At 32.0% G+C, this 20,994-nt stretch overlaps 1 protein-coding gene across 1 annotated transcript; it reads right to left on the bottom strand.

The window, feature by feature from the left end:
- Nucleotides 1-1,702: 1,702 nt before the first annotated feature.
- LOC129218951 (sodium-coupled monocarboxylate transporter 1-like) lies at nucleotides 1,703-19,951 on the bottom strand. Its single transcript, XM_054853271.1, has 12 exons — nucleotides 19,592-19,951; nucleotides 19,428-19,493; nucleotides 18,676-18,727; nucleotides 18,520-18,587; nucleotides 14,614-14,768; nucleotides 13,282-13,422; nucleotides 12,368-12,497; nucleotides 12,162-12,250; nucleotides 11,454-11,569; nucleotides 7,754-7,838; nucleotides 6,556-6,656; nucleotides 1,703-1,893 (listed from the first exon to the last, which is right to left on the bottom strand). The coding sequence occupies exons 1-12, from the start codon at nucleotides 19,949-19,951 to the stop codon at nucleotides 1,703-1,705; spliced, it is 1,554 nt and encodes a 517-aa protein (XP_054709246.1).
- Nucleotides 19,952-20,994: the final 1,043 nt, after the last annotated feature.

Genomic DNA, 20,994 nt, shown 5'->3' with positions numbered 1-20,994 from the left:
TCCATGACTTAATTTATAAGTAACTGGAAATAGGACATGTTAACAAATCAGAGAACTAGCTAAAACGTGCAAAGTAAATAGACAATTACACCATAGGTTGCGCAGTTTTCAGGCCACTGTTAGATTGTTGTGTGGACTCTGATTTTCGTCAATTCATTTTTTAAAAAAAGGTTTATTTTACTTATTTATTTTTTGTCTTGGGTTCTTCTCCCCATATAAGCAGAAAATTCTCTCAAGAAAATATTCTGGACTCTGCGGAATTCATACAGTTTTTCCATTCCAGAATCTTGGAATTCTGTTAAATGATTGTTCTGAATTATTGGTCATGATTTTTTAACGGGCATCCAAAGATAAATTTTTTGTCGATGCAGTATAAATGTATTGTTAATGGGTATTTATCAATAAGTCTGCTAGTAGAGGTTTTTTTGCCCTACTGAGCATGCATGAACGGATACAAGGGAAGCATTCTATAGGCAATTTTTCGACATTAAAGTTTCAAAAGTATTTTTTAGTTAATCTGCCAAAAATTTTATGGAACTTTTAATCAGAAGATTTTTGGAATAATTTCAAACTTGAAGTCTTAAAAATGCGATTTTAAATCATCTTTGGTAATGTTTAGGAGGAGGCTTTGGTGAGGGAATGAAGTTCAAGCTCTTTCCTCTGTTAATTTTTCAAAACTGCAGTCCCAAAAGGACTATTTTAAACGATACTGGATTATGGTGGTGGAGAGGGTTCATAGGTTTGCCATTTTTCCAAAATTGAAGTTCTAAAGCGCAATTTTGTCCCTCGAAGGATTCCTGAATCCGTCCTTGCTGCTGAGGGTGTTTCTTAGATTCAGCCAGATTATCATTCAAGTGCCGGAACTCTACTGTCTGCGTTAGACAAAATGAATGCCTCCAAATGCACGCATATTGATTTTAAAAATTTGTTTTTGTCAATATATGTTTCTATAAAGATAATAATCGGAAACTGAGGCATGCGTCCTCAGAAGAATTATCATGACAATTTAAAAATTTAGATACAGTCAACTGAAATTTGATGACTTAAGTCCCAAGGCACCAGCTAAAACGTTCAAGTTACATGAAGTTTCCACAACAGTCTCAAAAGCTCGAGACCTGATGAAAACTTTGAGATAAAGAAATATTGGAGTTATGGAGGTTCGACTATGTCACTTAAAAATATAAATTTTCATTCCAATTTCCTTTCATCTTATTTATCCACTCTTGTTCCGTGCACGACAAGTTCTTAAAAAATTTCCCATTAGCAGAGAACTTTTACATTACAGGCTCAAGGTTTCAAATTTCTTAATGAAAATACACAATATTTTCCTTACAGGTATATTATGTTTTTATTAAGAGCACTCAGGCCTGTAGTGCTTTTGTGACTTCATTTTTTACGACCCCCACAACTATCAATTTAATTGCTTTATCACGTAATCAGAAGAATTGTCATAATAATTAAAAAATTGAAATAAATTTTTTAATTTTCAACCTAATTAACTTTCATCTCATTTATCCACTCTACGTCAATAAACAAAGTTATTCAAAGATTTCCTATAAGAAGATATGACTTATATATTACAGGATCAAGAATTCAAATTAAATATACAAAACCCTGTATTTTCACTAAAGGTGTTACTGTATACTAAGTTCACATAGGCCTGTAGCATTTTTTAACTTCATTTTGTTATGGGTCTTTGCACCTAGCCCCAAATGATGCCAGCATCTACCAATTTAATAACTTTGTCAGACCACGTCAAGTGAGTTGCTGATATCCTTACAATTATAATATGCTGCTGAAGGAGAGAGAGGGTCTCCAATACCCTCCACCCAAGGTAAATGCTAGCAAGGGACTTATTGCATGACTTTCGGACCCACAAATTATTTTCTATTTCTGTGTACAGAGTAAGAAATATTAAACTTTTTCATAAGATAATGAAAATACTGTACATCCTATTCTGTTTTCTGTCTGACCGTTTGTAATGCCTGTTATCTTCTAAAAAATATACCTTGTTTATTCGAGATTTGTGATGTGTTGGTTTGCAGAAAATAATTCAAATGAAAGAGCCTTTTAGCTAGAGTAGTTTCCTCTGTAGAAACTACAAATATTGAGAAAATCAGATGTGACAGGGCTTAGTCAAGACAATTTGAGTTATTTATTGACCAGTTAAAGAAAAAAGTTAAATATATATATATTTAAAATCTTTGAAGTATTTTTTAATGCCATAAAGAGTTAAGAAATACCACTGAAGTTCAAAATTAGTTTTTTATGTACACTGTCTGTGATGAAGAACAAATAAAAAAGAAGTTTAAATTGTGAAAATATTTAATTTTTTTAAAAAAACTTCTCAGAAAATTTTAAAAAACCGAAAAGTGGGCTAAATAATGGGTTTTTTAAATGGGTTATTTAAAAAAAACTCATTGGGTCCAATCGGCCAACCCTGACTGGTATTGCTTTTTTTTTTCAGTTTCTAAAATTTATAATTTTGTAAAATTTGTTTACTGTTGTTGCGAAACCAACTCAATTAAATTTAATAAAATTTATTGTAAAACATTAATTTTAAATTACATATAAGCATTAAAACACATGTAAGCAATAATCAATAAAACTAAGCTAATATAACCTATGATTTTAAATCAGCTTTTCATGTATTAATATTACATAAAACATTATATTTGTGTATATGATACTGTGATTCTTTACAAGGCTTGTGTGTATATTTGTAATCAGTTTCATAGAGTATATAAATATTATAGTCAATAACCAAAATATAGTCAATATCAACTGTAGTTATGCTATATTTTATTCTTATATTAAATTATATTTCAAAATTGTAGATATCAGCTAGATTTAATACCATTTAAAGTGAATAAATTTTTACATTAAATACATGTTTATTTATATGCAAACCTGTTTTTGTGCAGTGTATGAAAATTATTTGTAAAACGAGTGTGAGGTAATATCTTCAAGTGAGGACATGGGCATCCTGATGGGAAGTCACTGACCTCCCAAAAATTTCCTTATTCAAGAAATTTTTCAGGAGTCTGCAAAATTATCTTTACTTGGTTTATTTTGATTTTGTTTAATTTTGGGGTTATTTTCTTTGTGAGACTTTTTTTATGCGTTCCCTATCCACCACATTTTTTTTAAACTGTGTTGCAAAAACAACCTTCTATAGCTACTTGTAAAGTTTCGAACAATATTTTTTTTAATGGGATTTTTTTTATGCGGTCCCCATCCACCGCATAAAAACAGGTTTGGGTGTATAAGTAATGAAAGAAACATTAATTTTAAATCTATATACTATAAGAATAATGTAGGAAAATAAACAGCAACAATTTGACAATACATTTAATTATTTAAATTTGGAAATATCTGATAGATATCAAAATATATTTTCAAACCATGGAAACCAGTAACACGCTGTGAGTTATATAGATAACACACTATGTTTTTCTATGCTATACAGCAACAAAACTGACACGAACAGCTGAAAAACATTGGAGAATAAACATCTACACAATAGTAGTTTTAAGTGGTTTGAACTCGAATGTTACAATATTTGGAAAAAATTATAATGTGGCGCTTATTATTTACTTTTTGTTGTCTAAATTAATAATGCAATACTGAATGTGTGAAATTTTTGCTTCTAAATTATGAAATTTTAATGCACCACCAGTGATTATATAGTTTTATATCGTAAGCATGCATAAGAAAACCTTTTGTGGCAAGAAAGAGCATTAAATTTGGGTTATAACACAGTGATCCAGATTTATTAATCCAGATTATGCCATAGACATTTTAAAGGGTTTATTGACCTCAACTTTGGGGTCTTGTTTGCTTGGGGGAGGGGGTTCATCATCATTCCTGGTAGGAAGGACATTCTTGCCATACATGTTAGTAAGTTAAAATCTATATTTTGTTCAACTTTAACTTATTAATGTATTCAATAAAAAGTTATAACTGCAGTAACAGTTGTAACAACTGCTGCTGAATTTCAGGAGTAATAAACAGATTTTTGGTAACAAAGATGATTTCCACTCCACGACAGGCTTTATTTTAGAATTTCTTATATTTCATCAAAAACTGAACAATACTTTTGATATGTTCTCCTAAATAAATTTATTGTTAATAAACATGCTAAAATTAAGAAATTTTAATTTTCAGTTTCTTTTTTTTTTCATTTTAAATATTGCGGACAAAAAGTAGTCTCTACACAATGAAAACATTATGTAAAAAAGTGCACTAAGTCTGAGCATTGTGATGGCATATGAAAAGTATTGTACAATTTAGCTGTACAGAGTGTGCTGTTTGTACAGTGCACTTTTTGTGCACAAAACAGAGGTGCCAAACATGCTCAGATTTTGCGTATCATGCTCAGATTTATGCTTTGTTTTTGCGTATTGTGGTGTAAATACGTGTGTGACCATTGAGTTTACGGTGTTAATGGAATTTGCCTAATTGCTATGGTTAATTTAGCAGTTGCTAACGATATTTCTTGTCGTAAATAAATCTTCTCTATTTTCTCAAGAACTATTGTCATTTAAAGAATTTCTTGAAGTGGATGGACTCATAACAATATATTGCAATTAAACATTTTTGTTCTGACTAAATATATTTACTTTTTAATCATTTACTCGATAATGCACTACATTTAGCTTTGATTAATATTGTAATTTTGCATCCCTTCTTTTAAGTTTTGGATATTGATAAGTCGCATTTTTAGTTGATTTAATTATGTTACATTAAAATATTGTGCTTCGTAACTATACCTAATGCAATGCTGGTATTCTAGTGACTTCAGTATGCTACTGGCACCATGCACCATACCAGCTTATGCAATGCCAGTACACTTTAACATCAAAATGGACTGCACCAGTGTCTATTCCCGCATCATAAGTCAGTACAGACCATTCTGGAGAATCACCAGAATATACTACCGTGATAGGAAGTAACAAAATGTGCTGTACCAGTACCAGAAAGAAATATCGGTATACAACTGAAGTTGGAACAACAACTCTGGCTAAAACTACCGGGATTTGAAGAACCAAATAAATTCCAAAATAGAACAACCGTTCGGAAATGGAGTGCCGGGATCTGAAGTACCAGCTTATGGAACACCGGTTCCAGTGGGAACTACCGAGATCTGAAGTATACCGGAACACAGGTTCCGGTATGGACTACTGGGATCTGAAGTATACTGGCTAATGGGACACCGGTTCCGGTATTGAGCCCCGGTCCCGGTATGGAATACCAGGATATGAAGTATACCGGTTTATGGAACACCGGTTCCAGTATGTAATACCGGTTCCGATATTGAGCCCCGGTCCCGGTATGGAATACCGGGATATGAAGTATACCGGTTTATGGAACACCGGTTCCAGTATGGAATACCGGTTCTGGTATGGAGTACTGGTTCCGGCATGGAATACCAGTTCCGGTATGGAAAACCGGTATTATTGGAATACCGGTTCTGGTATGGAATACCGGTTCCGGTATGGGATACTGGGATCTGAATTATACCGGCTTATGGAACACCGGTTCCGGTATGGAATACCGGTTCCGGTATGGGATACCGGGATCTGAATTATACCGGCTTATGGAACACCGGCTCCGGTATGGAATACCGGTTCCGGTATGGGATACCGGGATCTGAATTATACCGGCTTATGGAACACCGGTTCCGGTATAAATACTGACATACCGGAAGTATGATACCGGTTCCGGTGTTTCATAAGCCGGTATATTTTTTTCCGGTATCATTTTTTTTTCCAATAGGGAACAGCGGGTGTGTTGACAATTTTTTCCCAAATGCTCACCTTCAGTTTTGCTAGGATCCATGGACGGTTCTTATAAGTGAGGAATTTCAAAAAAAACTAACAAAAAGTCGCAAGATGCCTATTTGGGGTAGCGGACTAAACTCACTCAATCGCCCCTGAATGAGTTAAGGAACTTCGGAAAGTGTTCCCTTAAGACCTTAATTGATTCCCTTCCCTTGAAGAGTGAACCTTTCACAGTCCTGTTGGAGCCAAATGCCCCCTGAGTCTAATTTATAATTCGTGGGAAAAAAAATGGGGAACTTTCAGGGCATGTAAGATAGGAGCCGCACCTACCTAATATGACTTTCAAAATTGAAAAATCTGTCCATTTATTTCTCAGTTTAGTTGTTGCAAAAATCTTGCATCAAACTGCTGACGAGTAAACAATTGCACGTGCATGAAACCCTAACAGCTACACTCTTAAAACCACAAGTGTAATTCTTAGTCGTTTGAGGTAGTTCCTCAACAAGTAGCTACTTACGCAATGCATCACTGCCTTTTGCAATAAAATCGGTAGAATTTTGAAGGCAAAAGTTTTGTAAACATAGATAGAAGTACTCTTTCGTTATTCCGAAAGACTATTTTTCGTCCTTTGAGCATTTGATTCCTATGAAAACTATTTGTTACATAAAAAAGAAATACTTTTTAGTTTGATTCATATCATACAAAAACATCTGAATTTCCAAAATCCTTTCAATACTAATAATCACTTAATTGTTCGTATTATTTTACTTACCAATGAATAAAGATACCAATAACCCAATGACAATAACGATGATGCATCCTATTCCGCTGTACCACAAATATGATAATCGATACAGTACGAAAACGTCGTCACTAAAAAATGAATTATTAAAAATCAAATTTAATAATTTAAAAGCACATTTTTCAAACAGACAAGTTTTGTTAGTTTCTATAAAATAATTTTCGTGTAAATAAGACCTTTAATTTTTTGTGGAAACAAATCGAGAGCTAAATTTCTAGGAGCAATACGTTTAAATAATATAATTATCACCAGTAACTTGAGCCGGGGCTACGACAAAACTACAAGTACATACCCACCGCCTGGTTACGACGTCCAAAGACTGCAATTTCGTTCTAGTTATGGACTCATCAGTCTGGAAAGTCGTAACCAAGCCGGAGGCTTACTGAAGCTGACCAAGAAACTACGATAGTGTAATAAGGAAAAACTCTAAATAAGTAGCAATCGAAAGAGCAAAGTAAAACACGTTTTTGAATGCATAAATTATTTGCCATCGTGTCCCCGTTATTGAAATATAGAGTCTTAAATGTACACGATTCAATGCTTACTGCTTAGACTTTCTATTATTTATTTATTTTTTACTGTATTCAGGAACTTTATACTTTTTGCATGATCGTTTATATAGTTATATTATTGATCAATTTGTATTTAAATTTTTTAACATTTCGAATGCTAATTTTATTCATTTCAAGCGTAAGTAATTTTGCCACAACATTTTTTTTTCTTTCCAATGTGGCTGTATAAGAGACCCACCTCAAGAGGCGTCTGGACCATAATCAGATCTAGTGCGCTCACCAACAATGCATCAGTCTTTCGTGCGTCACCATTAAGGCGCTGATGCATAGTAGACACAGTAGTGTTTTTGATGCCCAGTATCCACTAGATGGAGGCACCTGGACTCTCATTTGATGCGAGATTGCACTAGGAATTTAATTTAGCCGAGGAGCTATTCTAAGCCAAACGAATACCCAAGGGATCTTTTACATGCCGCGTAATCATACGACATGGGCGCTGAAGATTTTCTGTATCGCGAAAATCCACCGAATGGCCACCCAGATCAGAACCTTGGTCCCTAGGCGTAGAAGGCCAGCGCCTAACCATCACGCCACCAGCCGGCATTTTACCACAACATTATAGCTTTAGTTTCCATTACAATCATGTTTTTACTTACTTTAGTGATATCACAGGTGTAGCTGCACTGGTAATATTTGCCATAAACTTCGTGGCGTTAAAATACAAAGTTTGGCAAGAGTCAACTGAGAGAGGAGCTGTTTGATGAGGTATTTTATGCATTATGGATCCTATGCCAATCCATAAGCACACAGCAAGACCAGTGAAAAGTCCGGATAGAGCAGCCTGTGAAATTAAGATCGTTTAAGCATGAGGTTCAAAATGTAATTCACTAAAACCTGTTTCGGTGCGATCTTTTTTTTTTTTTTTTTTGAGCGATTTCTTTTGTGCGGTATATGAAAATTTCAATCAAATTAGGACTCAGTTGAGTAACTTATCTTAAAAATGAATGCGGAATAGGATCATTTTGAGAGAAATTTTTTATGCGTTTTTTTTTTTTTTTTTTTTTTTTAATGCGATCCCTATCTACCGCACAAAAACAGGTTTGATTGTAATCTAAAACTTTCAGATTTTAATCATAATATCTACGTCACAGGAATTTTCACATTGCACTTTGTATAAAATGGTAAATAGATGCTAAAAGTGGACATTTAATGTACTGGAAAAACGACTAGTTTCAAGAAAATAAATTTTAAAACACAAAACAAATAAACAAACTTACAAACGCTGATGGCCAAGGGAAAAACATTCCTAGTGTATAAATCCCCAACATTGGTCCTCCAAAAGCTCCACTTATACTTAAGGCAGCCTAAAAATAAATTTACTAAATTATTACGCTGCTTAAGTATATAAAAACTAAAATTACTTCGTCACATGACAGATATGCATCAATTTCTCAACAAGCCATAAGTAAAGGTGCTAAGCGTTTCAAGTCAAATATTTATGTAAAAAAATGACACTGTACCTGAAGTACTGTTCCTGTCATGTTATGGACGATAACAACAAGCACAATAGAAACGATGCCATACAGAAACGCTGTAAAAAACGTTATTTATTCAATAAATCATTATTTATTCATACTGAAATAGAAAATAATGGCATATATGGGAGGGGAGAATATTTTTAAGTAATATGTTCAAAGCTTAAATATGTACATAAAAAGAATTTTGCGTTACCATTCGATGGAATTTCGATACAGATGCTTTTAAGCAGTGATTGACTGAACTTGTAGATATTACGTGTGACTTGAAATTGTTTCAGCCGCAATAGTGTATCTTCTAGCTATTCAGTGATTCAAAAATCTCTCTCTCTCCCTCTCAAAGGAAATCATTATTCAATTTCTGATGAACGCTTCACTGGCACTGTGTTTTCGCTTTATTTTATTTTTTTAGATTACTTTATACTGTGGACACCGGTTAATTGAACCGGTCATTAATTGAATCTAGCGCTTTAATGAATCAAATCGTCAAAAACAAAACAAAATCCAGCTTTACTGAATTCGCCGCTTTATTGAATCAACCGCTTTGAGGAATATAAAATAAAACTGTTTAGAACAAACTGAATTCAACTAAACTGCGGCCACTGTATTTGTTGGTCTGCGTCATCTCTGGCAGTCTTATTAAAGGAAAAAAATCGCCTTTCGTGAGTGCGGTGTGGTTATTAGGCGTTGACTTCTTACGAGCAAGGTCGCGAGTTGAAATCCGACCCCTGACGGTAAATTTTCAAGATGTACAAAAATTGTACTGTGCTTATCGCACAATTATGCGGCATGTTAAAGATTTACAACGTTAGGGCCTTGGTACTAACCTCATTCTGGTTTAAAACTGGTCAACATTTTCAAGTAGTAATGGCATTCGTCGATAGCAAGGCCAAAAGGAAAGAATGGATGCCAAATGCTGGATAATGCACTTGGTATGGAAATGGGGAAGTGCCTCATTATACACAAAGTTTGTCTACATTTCAGTGTAAAAATGTTCTGATGATGGAGTTGAATGTAAAATTATTTTAGTTTATCCTTCCCAGAGTGTTTTTCTAACAATTATACTTTAATCTAAGTTGTGATGTTACATCGCACACAATTGCGTTGTTTCATTATGATACATATAAAATTCTGAAATTCATCAGTCTGAAAGATTATAAGTAACGATTTCATTCCCGTAATACCGTCTGTCGTTAAAAATGAAGGTTAAAAATCATTCATTAATTTTTCGCAATATATATATATATATATTAAAGTACACATATATCTCACTTAAATACAAAACGTTATAAATTTCTCAGTATTGTTCCTGTTATTGGTTTTTGTATATAAATACACAGTGGTGGCCAAAATTATGAACACTTTTGAAAATTTCTAGTTTCACATCACTACTCTTTTTTAATTTAAATTTTATTTAAAAAAAATAACATTACACGCAATACAAACTCGTATCTTTTCATCTTTCGTTTTTAAGAGGATCTGATACTGAACCCAATACAAAAACAAAATTCAAATGTTTAAAAGACAGAAAGTTATACGTACTTAAAAGTAAAAACAAGTATATTTAAGAAGTAGTTTGTAAAGTTTAACTTTTCTGGCCGATTACTGTTCTTATTCTAGGAATGTCGATAGTTGATCATGTTTACAGTTCGTATGTCATAAAGTTAAATATATTGCTGCTGAACTTTTAAGTTTTGCATTGCAAATATTTGCATTTCATTTTTTGTATGGAATTCAGCATAACTGAGAGTTTGCATTTTGTAAAACGTAGCATTTTTTTTTATAAGCGCACAAAATTAAAGCATTTCAAACAGTTCCCACAGTTTTTGCCACCGATATGTATATTATGTAACTATCTAAATATGCCTTTTAAGGGTAGGGGACCAGTTTAGGAGGCCGAAATGTTAGGGTTTTTCGTGAATTTTTTTAACAGGAAAGAAATAATCAGAATTTCTTTAAACTTGGAGGACATTTTATTCATCTTTTGAAGTACACCTTGTAATGTTTTGAATTCATTTCCACCAGAATGAGTGGAGTTCGAAGCTGCTGTCTATGGGCGGTCGCCATCCAAGCATGTTGCTGGTGGGCATTACTGAAGCCACAATTTTTCTCTGTAATCATTAAAATTTTTCTTTCTTATAAACAACGTTTATGAGAAAGAACATATTTCCTAAGAATATAAACCTAATTGTGACCAAAAAAGTTGTAAATTGCACCTTTTTTAGGTGTTTGATTACAATGTCATGTTTTTCTACCATTTTTTTCACATTTCTTGCATTAAGGATATTTTTATTAATAATGTCATCAAAGAGTTAGGTTCATATAGAGTATAATTGAATTTTGAATATTCACACAAATTTTCAGAACGATTGGTCAATAACTCTTTGCGCTAGAATGCCCACCGGTTGAAAAAAAGTTGTTTGGAGAAAAACGCGTTTGGGAAAAATATGTTGTGAACGTTTTCGAATTTCCACAGTCACTTTAAGTGCTTAAACACAAGAACAATTGGAAATTTTTACTGAAATTTTAGCAACATATTCTTGAATAGTTGTACTAACATTTTAAAACATAAAAAGGTGGATTTTTTGACCCGTCTAAACTGGTTTCTCCCCTTAATATTTATGAGTCCAGTAAGTACTTGCACCAATACTCAGGAATATCAAAAAAAAAAAATCATCTACATCTCTTCCATACACTTTGTTAAGAGTCGAAAGTTACTCTTACAATTTTACACTGCATAATAATAATGATTCTCATTCCTTTTGCTTATAGCGCAAATGAAATATAACACTTGTTATAATATAGAAATTCAGAAGATTACCTAATAATTTGGCTGTTCTTGTAGCCCAAAGCTCACTCATATTAGTAGCAATGTAGCTCTTCACTAAGTCTTCTAACGTGTTCGCAGAAAGCGAATTCAAAGTAGAAGACATCGTGCTATGAAATAAAAATAGTGAATGCAGCATTAAGTATTAAAAGAATTGATGAAAAATTACTAATTCATTATTGCATATACATGGTGTCCAAAAAGTCCTTGACACATTTAAAAAATTCATAGAAAACCAATAAATTGTCGTATGAATTTGCGGTTTGCACTATAATACTTCACTGGTTCAAGAGTTTTTATGACAACGAAAAAAAAATGAAAAGGGGAAAAAAAGAAGAAGAAAAAAGGCATTTCGAAGCCAGGGTGTCAGTATATGAAAATTACTAAACGAAGAATTACAAGCATAGCATATACTGACACCCTGACTGCGAAATTCCTTTTTTCTTCCCCCCCCCTTTTCATTTTTTTTTTCGATTTCATAAAAACTCTTGAACCTGTGAAGTATTATGGTGCAAACCGCAAATTCATACAACAATTTGTTGGTTTTCTATGAATTTTTTTAATGTGTCAAGGACTTATCGGACACCCTGTATTTCTAAAGTAAACTAAGTTGCTACTGAAAAAGAAATTCAAATCAAATATTAAGTCTGTTATGTCATAAGAAATTATCCTTTAAAGTGTTACAAAAAATTGTGCAACTACCTCAAAGCTCCACTAAATATTCCAGAAACAAAAAGGCCACGTAACCCTGGAAATAAACTTAGACTATCCATCACAAAGAAAGGAAGGATCTAGAAGAAATAAAATAGATACTGTCTTCGTTAAAACTGTGTTTAGCGTGTTTGGAATCTAAAAACTGAAAATTGAAATCCAAAAAGAATTTAGATTCTGCGATTGATAAAATGTACCTGATTGGGTGATTTGATTTGTTTGGTAGTGATTGGATCACACGTTGAGTAGTTTGCATAAATTATCAGCCCAGCGACAATTGTAAGAGTAATGGTAAGTATATTTCCTGGTAAATTCAACCATATAACTCTGAAAATAAAAACGCATATTTTAGTTTTTAAGTGAAAACCATAACAGTAGAAATGAAATAATGTTTGAAAAAAATCTGAACAGTTGGATTTTAATGTAATTAGTTGCATAAAAAAGTAAAAAATAACTCATTTCTTGCAAATTTTTAAGACATTTCGGATTTAATTACTGTCACCAATCGGGAGTCATCAAGAGGGGATAAATTATCACCGGTGAGTTTTGACATTTAAAGAATTCAGTCTTTCACAATGGCCAACATGCACGACAACTCTGTTCAAAATAATAATGCTCAAATAAAAACTAAGGGTGCCAAAATTCTCTGTGCCTATTCATAAAATAAGATGATGTAACTTCAATCATTTTTAAATGTTCAAATAAGGCAATGAAGTCCAAACAATCTGCTCTGAAACATGAGGTAAGATAATACAATGTTAATTTACAATGAATACATAAAAATTGCAAAAATGCACAATAGGACCTGATGAAATACATAAAAAAATTAAATATAAATAGATCATTTTTAAAACCTGCAGTAATAGAAAATGACTCATTTATACAATAATGCATAGCAAAATGATGAAATTTGTTTCTTTACATTTGACGGATTTTATTGGTATCATAAAGTCATTTTCCACAAGTAATTGCAGCAATTCTGACCTCATTTCAAACAAGTCTAATATCTAGTAATTAATGCAAAGTTCATACTTAGAGCCTTTTGTACTTAGTAAAATTGAAAACATGAAAAAAAATCATTATTATTTTTTGAAGATTTTTAAATACATACGCCTTTGCTCTTGCTAGTGTAGGAATAGTCAGCGATCTTTGAATCATAGCTTGATTTACAGCATAAATGCTTAGCCAAGTAAACAGTCCTCCAATTGTCAGGGACCAAATTGTGTGTCGAACAGTTGGATCAGGATTAAAACTAAAAATGCAAAGAAGAAATTGAATAAAACGGGATTAAAAGTATTTCTGAAATAGAAGACTAAGTTAGAATACATTGGTAGCAGTAATAGAAGCGCATTAATGAAATCACATTAATAAAAAAACGCTTATTAGCAAATAATAATGATAAAACACCTACTGATGTAAAAAAGGATAAAACATCTACTTAATGCAAAGAGATGAAACTGCAAATCAACTCATCTATTTGACCATCTGGAAAATTGTTTTTCATCAATTTCAACACTGATTATTGTCTATAAAAACTGTAATTGCAACATTTTTTGTTCGTGGAACCATTCAGTGATACAGCAACGGGATGTATTCCTACAGATCCTCCTCTGATCAGTTTGCATTGTAATGTTTGTGCCCACAGAAATATTCGAATGTATTTGACTTGTTTTTAGCTCTTAAGCATTACATAAGGATAGAAATCCTTACCCCCAGCAGTTGACTGCTACAGTAAGTTGATAACTTATTGCTAGAGTAACTATAAAAATTTTGGTAAGCAATTTAAATATATTTGTTCCTTGTGTAACAATTTTCTGAAAATGTAGTTAAACTACAGTTATATATATATATATATATATATATATATATATAGTGTAACTAGTTATGCTATACCAAGTTTAAAAACATGCCCAACAGCACCCAATAGCATTACAGAGATTTACCAGTAGTAATTGAAAAACATATAGTCAACAATTGACTCTTTCAGTCTTTGATATTATGGTTTTAGAGTAAAAGCAAAGTTAGGTGTTTTCAAAACTGTTGTATAATATGACAAAATGACATTAACAAAGTGACATGACAAAAAAAATCAATATCGTTTAAGAATAAAACCTTTCTTATAACATACGTTTGCTCAGATGCACTGTAGTCATCTCTTTCTGAAGTTATTCAACATGAATCATAATTCTTGCGATTAGTTGCTAATACAATGTCTCATGGTGCACTAAAATATTATTTAAAGGAAAATTTTGAATAAACTTACAAAAGAATATCAATGTTATTTTCTTTCAGAAAAGAGAAGCTCTTTGAGAGCTTAAGCGTTTCAAAATAAAATCACATAAATTTTTCAAAAAGCTGGTCATGCTGCTGCCAATGAAACTGTTTCGAAAGGAACATTTCACGAACGATTTTTATGGAAACTTATGTCTAACTGACAACTTACTCAATGAATTGTGTTCGTTGACTCATATCAGCCTTCCTCCAAACTTCATGTAGCCCACCGACATCAATTGTTCCTTTGACTATCACAGTTATCAAGGCACCGTATATTATTAGTGCCTGGAAAACGTCGGTCCAAATGACTGCTTTGATTCCTCCCTTTTGGTGAAAAAATATATATTGAGTACTTCAAAAGCAAACCTATAATTATTTAGAAAGTGTCTCAACAAGTTTCACTTCATGTATTTTAGTTACAGAGGGTGGCCAAATTATTATTATCAAACAAACTTTTCTGTATTTTTATTGTTCTTCTTATTGCTGTTACATAATTTTATTATCTAACCACATTTTACACTTTATTTAAAAGTTTTAAACTTTAATCTGGCAACACTTTACTTTTTGATTTTCTTAAATATTTTAAATATGATAGACGTCAGTGTTGGTGTCCGTTAAAATTTCAAATTACAAGCTTCTTCTTGCATCAAGTGGGATTTCTGAAAAGAAAAAATAACGATTTTATATGCAACACTAGGTAACTCATGTAGCCATATCATGCATTGAAAGCATGTCATGCTGCATCCAAGCCGTGACAGCAGCAAAAGGCGGAGTTACTAAATATTAAATAATGTTTTACCTATTTATAGCATCTATCAGAAGGTACTTAATGTTTAATATGCTAAATTAATGTTTTAAACAAACTTTAAATTGTGTTTTAAAAAAACTATGTAACAACAATTTTAAAAAAACAATAAAAATACAGAAAAGTTTGAGTATATTAATTTGACTACCCTCTGTAAAGTATTAGTTGCGTCTTTTAAATATGATCTCTAATTCAGGAAAAAGAAATATTTTTCTTATAGGATTGAGTTATTCCGAAATCGACCTTTCCTATAAAAATACTACCGATAAAACGTCTCTTTCATATTAGAAGATATTTCTCTTTTTTTTTTCTTTTTTTTTTGAGAGAGAGAGAGAGATTTATTCCTTTTCTTAGATTTTTTCAAGTCTTTCAAGAATCTGCTTACCAACATAATTGCGAAAAACGCTAAGAAAAAATTTTGCACCAAGAAATTTTGCAAATTAAAATGCAGGAAGGAATGATATTCCCCATGAAACGAATTTAGGATGGCAGAATTCCAAAAACAATGATTTTACTTCGTTGCAATACTTTGACTGAAATTACAGCTGCAAAAGAGCTTCTAGTATAAGAAATAAGTTACAAATTTTTTATTAGGTATAAAGTAATTTTCAATCCTAATTTTCAATAGAGCTTCGAGCTCTAAGCATAAAATAGAAGACACACATAACGTTTTCTTCCGTGCGATGGATATAGCAAATAATCAAGAAATGACACACGGCAAAAAAAAAAAAAAAAAAAAAAAAGAAAAAGGGTCATTCCATAGAAATGTCAACCTCAACCTCAGAAATTTTTTTTCAACAAAGCCCTAATTGTGACTTATTATTTCATTCAGCATACTTTCTAGCACATTAATCCAGTAACAGTTTGCAAAAATTTCATTCGGTATTTTTCTTCTGGCTCTAAACGTGCGAGGTTGTAGAAAAGGCTTAAAATACGCTAAAAGCATGCATCTAAGTTTTCGTGTGTAACGTAAAAGTTTTTGCAAATTTTTAAAATAACTATTTTTATTCTAAAAGATTAGATGTTGGCCCAATAAAATTGACTGTTCTTTTTGCATAATTATAATTTAAGTATTTTAATTAGTTTGGTTATTTCACTGAAAATATTTAGGTTATGTTAGTCACGAAAATGAACTATTTTCTGCATAAAAACTAAACCAGATGATTGAACCAAACATCACTTTTTATTTTCTTACATCTATGTCATATCTACTTAAAAAGTGCAAAATATTTATTTTTGTATCAGTAGATATAAAATAATTAGTGTGACTAACGTAACATTTGAGATGTGACTAACGTAACAGTTTGCATGTGACTAACGTAACATTTTAAAAATGACTGCTAATATTTAAAACTTATTTAACTTAATGTACATTTTCATGAAAAATTTTGAATAAGTAGGCATTCTATATTGATAAAAAATATAAAGGGTGAAAAATACCAGTAATATTACATTGTAGACCTTCTGTCTATTTAGAAAAATACTTTTTTAAAGGTCTTTAAAAATATGCTTTCAATTTAAAGAATTATTATTAAAAAAAAGGGGTGAGTAAAGCAAAATGAGTACTCTGCTAAATGTGCGTGCATTCAACGCAAGAATCCAAGCTAAATAATTAAGAAAATAGAAAGACAGTTTTAACAAAGAATACGGTCTATTTTTTAGAAAATACATCTCCACCTATTATTAAAATGAAGTAATGGCAGCTCGTTGGAAAACATTTGAAGATGTTACATGATACAGTGAGAATAAGCACTGCTGCCATATATTTCAGAAAATGCAAGAATCATCATTTAGAAATTCAAACATTTGCGGTGATATCCGGAATTAAAATTCATTCTGCAAAAATGTTTGAATTTTTTTTTTTCAATGTTACCTTTTGATTCAGGATGCACAACACTATTCGTTCGATGAATCAGTAAACCTTAAAAAAGAATATGCCATTGAAAAGGATTAGGAGTTTCTTATGACGATAACTAGTATATCTGCAGAATACTAGAATTCGGCGAAACTATCAACTTGAATAAAGTTATTTTTTTAAAAGAGAGATATATATAAGATTTAATTAGCCCAAAATAATGTTATTCAGTTTGTAAAAGCAGTTTTTATTTATTTATTTATTTTTTTTCGCTCATTCAAATTGAGTTAATTGAACTGAATCCGTCCATTCAATTTTTTACACTAATGTAGAAAAAAAGTAAAGAAAGAACCATAATGCAACGCAAAGGAGGTTCCTAAAAAGTGTAAAAGTAATATAAGAGCAAAAGATTAATTACAAAAAGTTTTTTATATGCATTCATTGCTTGTTATCCGATGGTTACGTTAGTCACGTTACGTTAGTCACACACAGCTTTTCGTAAAAGCGCCATTAAGGGCCAAAAAAGATTTATGTGTAATAAATCTGTAGTATATTTTAAAAAATAGACTGTTTACCTCTTACAAATATACCGGCCAATGTTAAATGCCTGCGTAACTTTCAGAAAAATTTGCCTCGTAACATAAGCATTGTTTCTCAGGGTTGCAAAAATGTTACGTTAGTCACGATGCCTTTTTGGGCAAAAAAACACCTGCCAGCGCTTATTTTGCTTCAAATTCTTGGTAGAAATGAAAAATAGTAACGTTGTACATTTTAAATCTGCATATTAAATCAAAAAACATTTATTTTTACTTCCGGTGTAAGTAAAAAGAGTAAGAAAATCAGCTGCGAATGTTACGTTAGTCACTATGGAATGACCCAAAACATTAGTACAAGAGCACTAAAGATTAAAGTAATCTTTCCTGTTATCAGTCGTACCAAAAACGACAATAAATGTCTAATTATAACCAAAAAACAGTAGCTCGGAAAAAAACTTAGCGTCGAGTTGGTGACAAAAATATAATCGGGGTGGGGGTGGGGGGGGGGATATTTTTTAAGTAGTCCTTAATCAAGTCATTCTTATTCTTTTTTTTTCTTTGCATAAAATACGGTTCTGTGTGCATGTTTCTCTTCGGTTTCGTTTATTAAATTTCAGCAAAATTTTCAGAACATTGCATTTGTTTAATGAATATTACCAACAACTCCCCCAAATAAAGCATATTATAGATAGAAATTCCCCTACATTTTCAGATTTTTTATTTAAAATCGAATTTTAACTTTTAATCTACTGAAATTAACTAAAAAGCAATAAAATCAGATGGCTCCTTATTGTTAGTTATTCATTTCAAAATTAAGTAGTTGTATATATAATGCATTTAGACGTATTGCAAAAAAAAAAAAACTGAAAATTGACTTACAATTGTTGTGTAAAATGTACACACCAGGCCCATTGACAGCACACATACCCATAAATCCAAGCCAGTGACTGCAAATAGGTAAAATTTAATAAGTCAAACAGGTGGTACTAGCATTCAAAATACACTTTTCAAAAACATCTCAGGTCAAAAAATTACCTTGAGAAAAAACTAAAGATGGAGCATAAATAACGAATGCTGTATAAATCAACTGAAAATAAAAAATATGTAAATAAATAGAAAATTACAACAATGAAGCTTTAAAAAACATATCAAACCTTTGTGTAATAAACTATTTATCTCTAAAATGGTACAAGAAGCGGGATTATTTTTGCGCCTTCAACAAAAAAAAAAAGAAAAAAGAACTTACTCTATTTTAGAAAGTGGCAAATCATTAGGTTGAGAGTCAATTTTGGCGGGTGTAACATATCTTTTCATCCGCATTAAAAACTACTTTTTATCGAACAAAATATTCTATTACAATGACGTAAATATATTTATTGCAGCTACGATCCGAGGAAACTAAGATGATTTTTCATCCGAAAGCTCACACTTCTTTGTAACTTTGTAACACCAAAACAAGTGTCTGCAGTAATTTGCAATTTTTGTGCATCAAAACGTTGGTAATTCATTCATTAAATTTTCAAGCACAAGAGTATTTATTCGTTAATTTGAATCCGTTTAAATACTGATACTTAAAATGTCTTCAATTTAAACTAAGAAATTTGAAAAGAAAAAGAAAAAACGATAGATATGAAAGCGAACATATAGAAAAACCAGATACGTTAATTTAAGCTGATTTCCCAAATTCTTTTTTTCATATTTCAAGCATATAATAAATCTAGGGGCAAGGCACATATCTGCCACAACACAGACTGTTACCAACCCTAATAAATCAAATTTTTATTTACTTGAGATATAGTAGAGACGATGAAACACACAAGACGCACTCCTTTGTTGTACCGTTTCTCCAGATACTGAAAGAGATAACAATAGTTTATTATTCTTTCCTTTGACAACCCTGGGAAGAAGTATCTGACACAGGACTCCAACAAGTAATTGAAAATTTTAATACCTCATTGACTGATGACACTTGAAGCTTGTAAAACAGAGGAACATAAATATGGGCACTAAGTGGTATCATGACACAATAAGAAATGTTGATCATCCAGTACATTAGTCCAAATTGATATGATTCAGCTGGAACGCCCAGTAACGTGATGGCTGAGAGAAAAGTGGCTAAAATTGATAATGCGACTGGAAGAACTTTCATCTTCTTTCCTCCAAACAAGAATTCTTTGGTTGTGTTCACTTTGGATCCTTTGATTGCATAGAAAACTCCTATGCCAACAGAAACAGCCAACATTGCCCCACAAACAGCATAGTCAGCAATATCAAACCGTTGTTTTGCTTTATCCGGAGATACTTCGTCCATCTTGGTTTTCTAAAGTCACCTGTAAGAAAATTTCGAAATTAAACTGCAGAAATGTATCATCTCACTCTTCATTAGAACTTATAACAGCTTGTATATGCGTCCATAGTATTTTCAAATATTGAGTCACATAAAATGTTTTTCAACAAAAAAGTACCATATAATACGAGAAGCATTTTGTGAAAAATTTGGAAAGAAGAAAAAATTTATTCTCGCCATCAATTGATTTTTTCTTTTTCATTTTAACATAAAAATAAATTTTAAAGGCAACTGCAGTTTCCCTACTATTTTTAATAAATTATTACATTTTTTACTTAGAGTTATTTAGCTTACACACTGTAGCTCAAATATTTCAGGACAAATTCAAGAAAACATTATTATTGACAACTTATTCAAACTTTGAAGCAGACCTAGAAAATATCAATAAAATTACTCTGATTTTAGTTACAAGCAAGTATTCTCTTCTCCACTGGTTCAGTGGTAACGCTATGCGCTTCCACGCCGCAAACCCGTGTTCTGTTCCCGGGTTGGGCACGAGTTGGCCTTTCATTTTTACAGCGGGTCGATAAAAGCCACAACTTGGGAAATAAATCCTGGTGGTTCCACGTTTGGGTGACCACTTAACCAGAACTTCTGCCTTGCACCGCTGAGCTCTCGGTCTCGTAACCTGAGATGGGCACAGTAGGTCTTGGCCCCCATGGGCTGTTGCACCACTGAGTTTTTATTAAATAGTCTTTCATCTTTCTTCTTCAGTTTTGAGTAACTTTTGCTGTTTACCTAGTTTCTTTACGAAGTTTCTAAGTTTGAAATATTGAATTAAGCTACCTATGCCATTAATTTCAATTTGTTCAGTAAATATTCAAAATGATTTTATTTTTTTCAAAGAACATGGATGAATTGAAAGCTTTAAACGTTGATTACTAATTGACATGATACAATAGCTCCCCCTGTGCAGATATTTCTTCATTTGTTCCCTCAATATTTATTTCTTTGGTGTGTGTGTGTGTGTGTGTGTGTGTTTTTTTTTTTTTTTTTTTAATTTTAAA

The sequence above is a fragment of the Uloborus diversus genome, chromosome 3 (assembly GCF_026930045.1).
Source record: "Uloborus diversus isolate 005 chromosome 3, Udiv.v.3.1, whole genome shotgun sequence".
Taxonomy (NCBI): domain Eukaryota; kingdom Metazoa; phylum Arthropoda; class Arachnida; order Araneae; family Uloboridae; genus Uloborus; species Uloborus diversus.
Note: the sequence above shows the minus strand (reverse complement) of the source record. Positions and strands in the feature narration are given on the sequence as shown.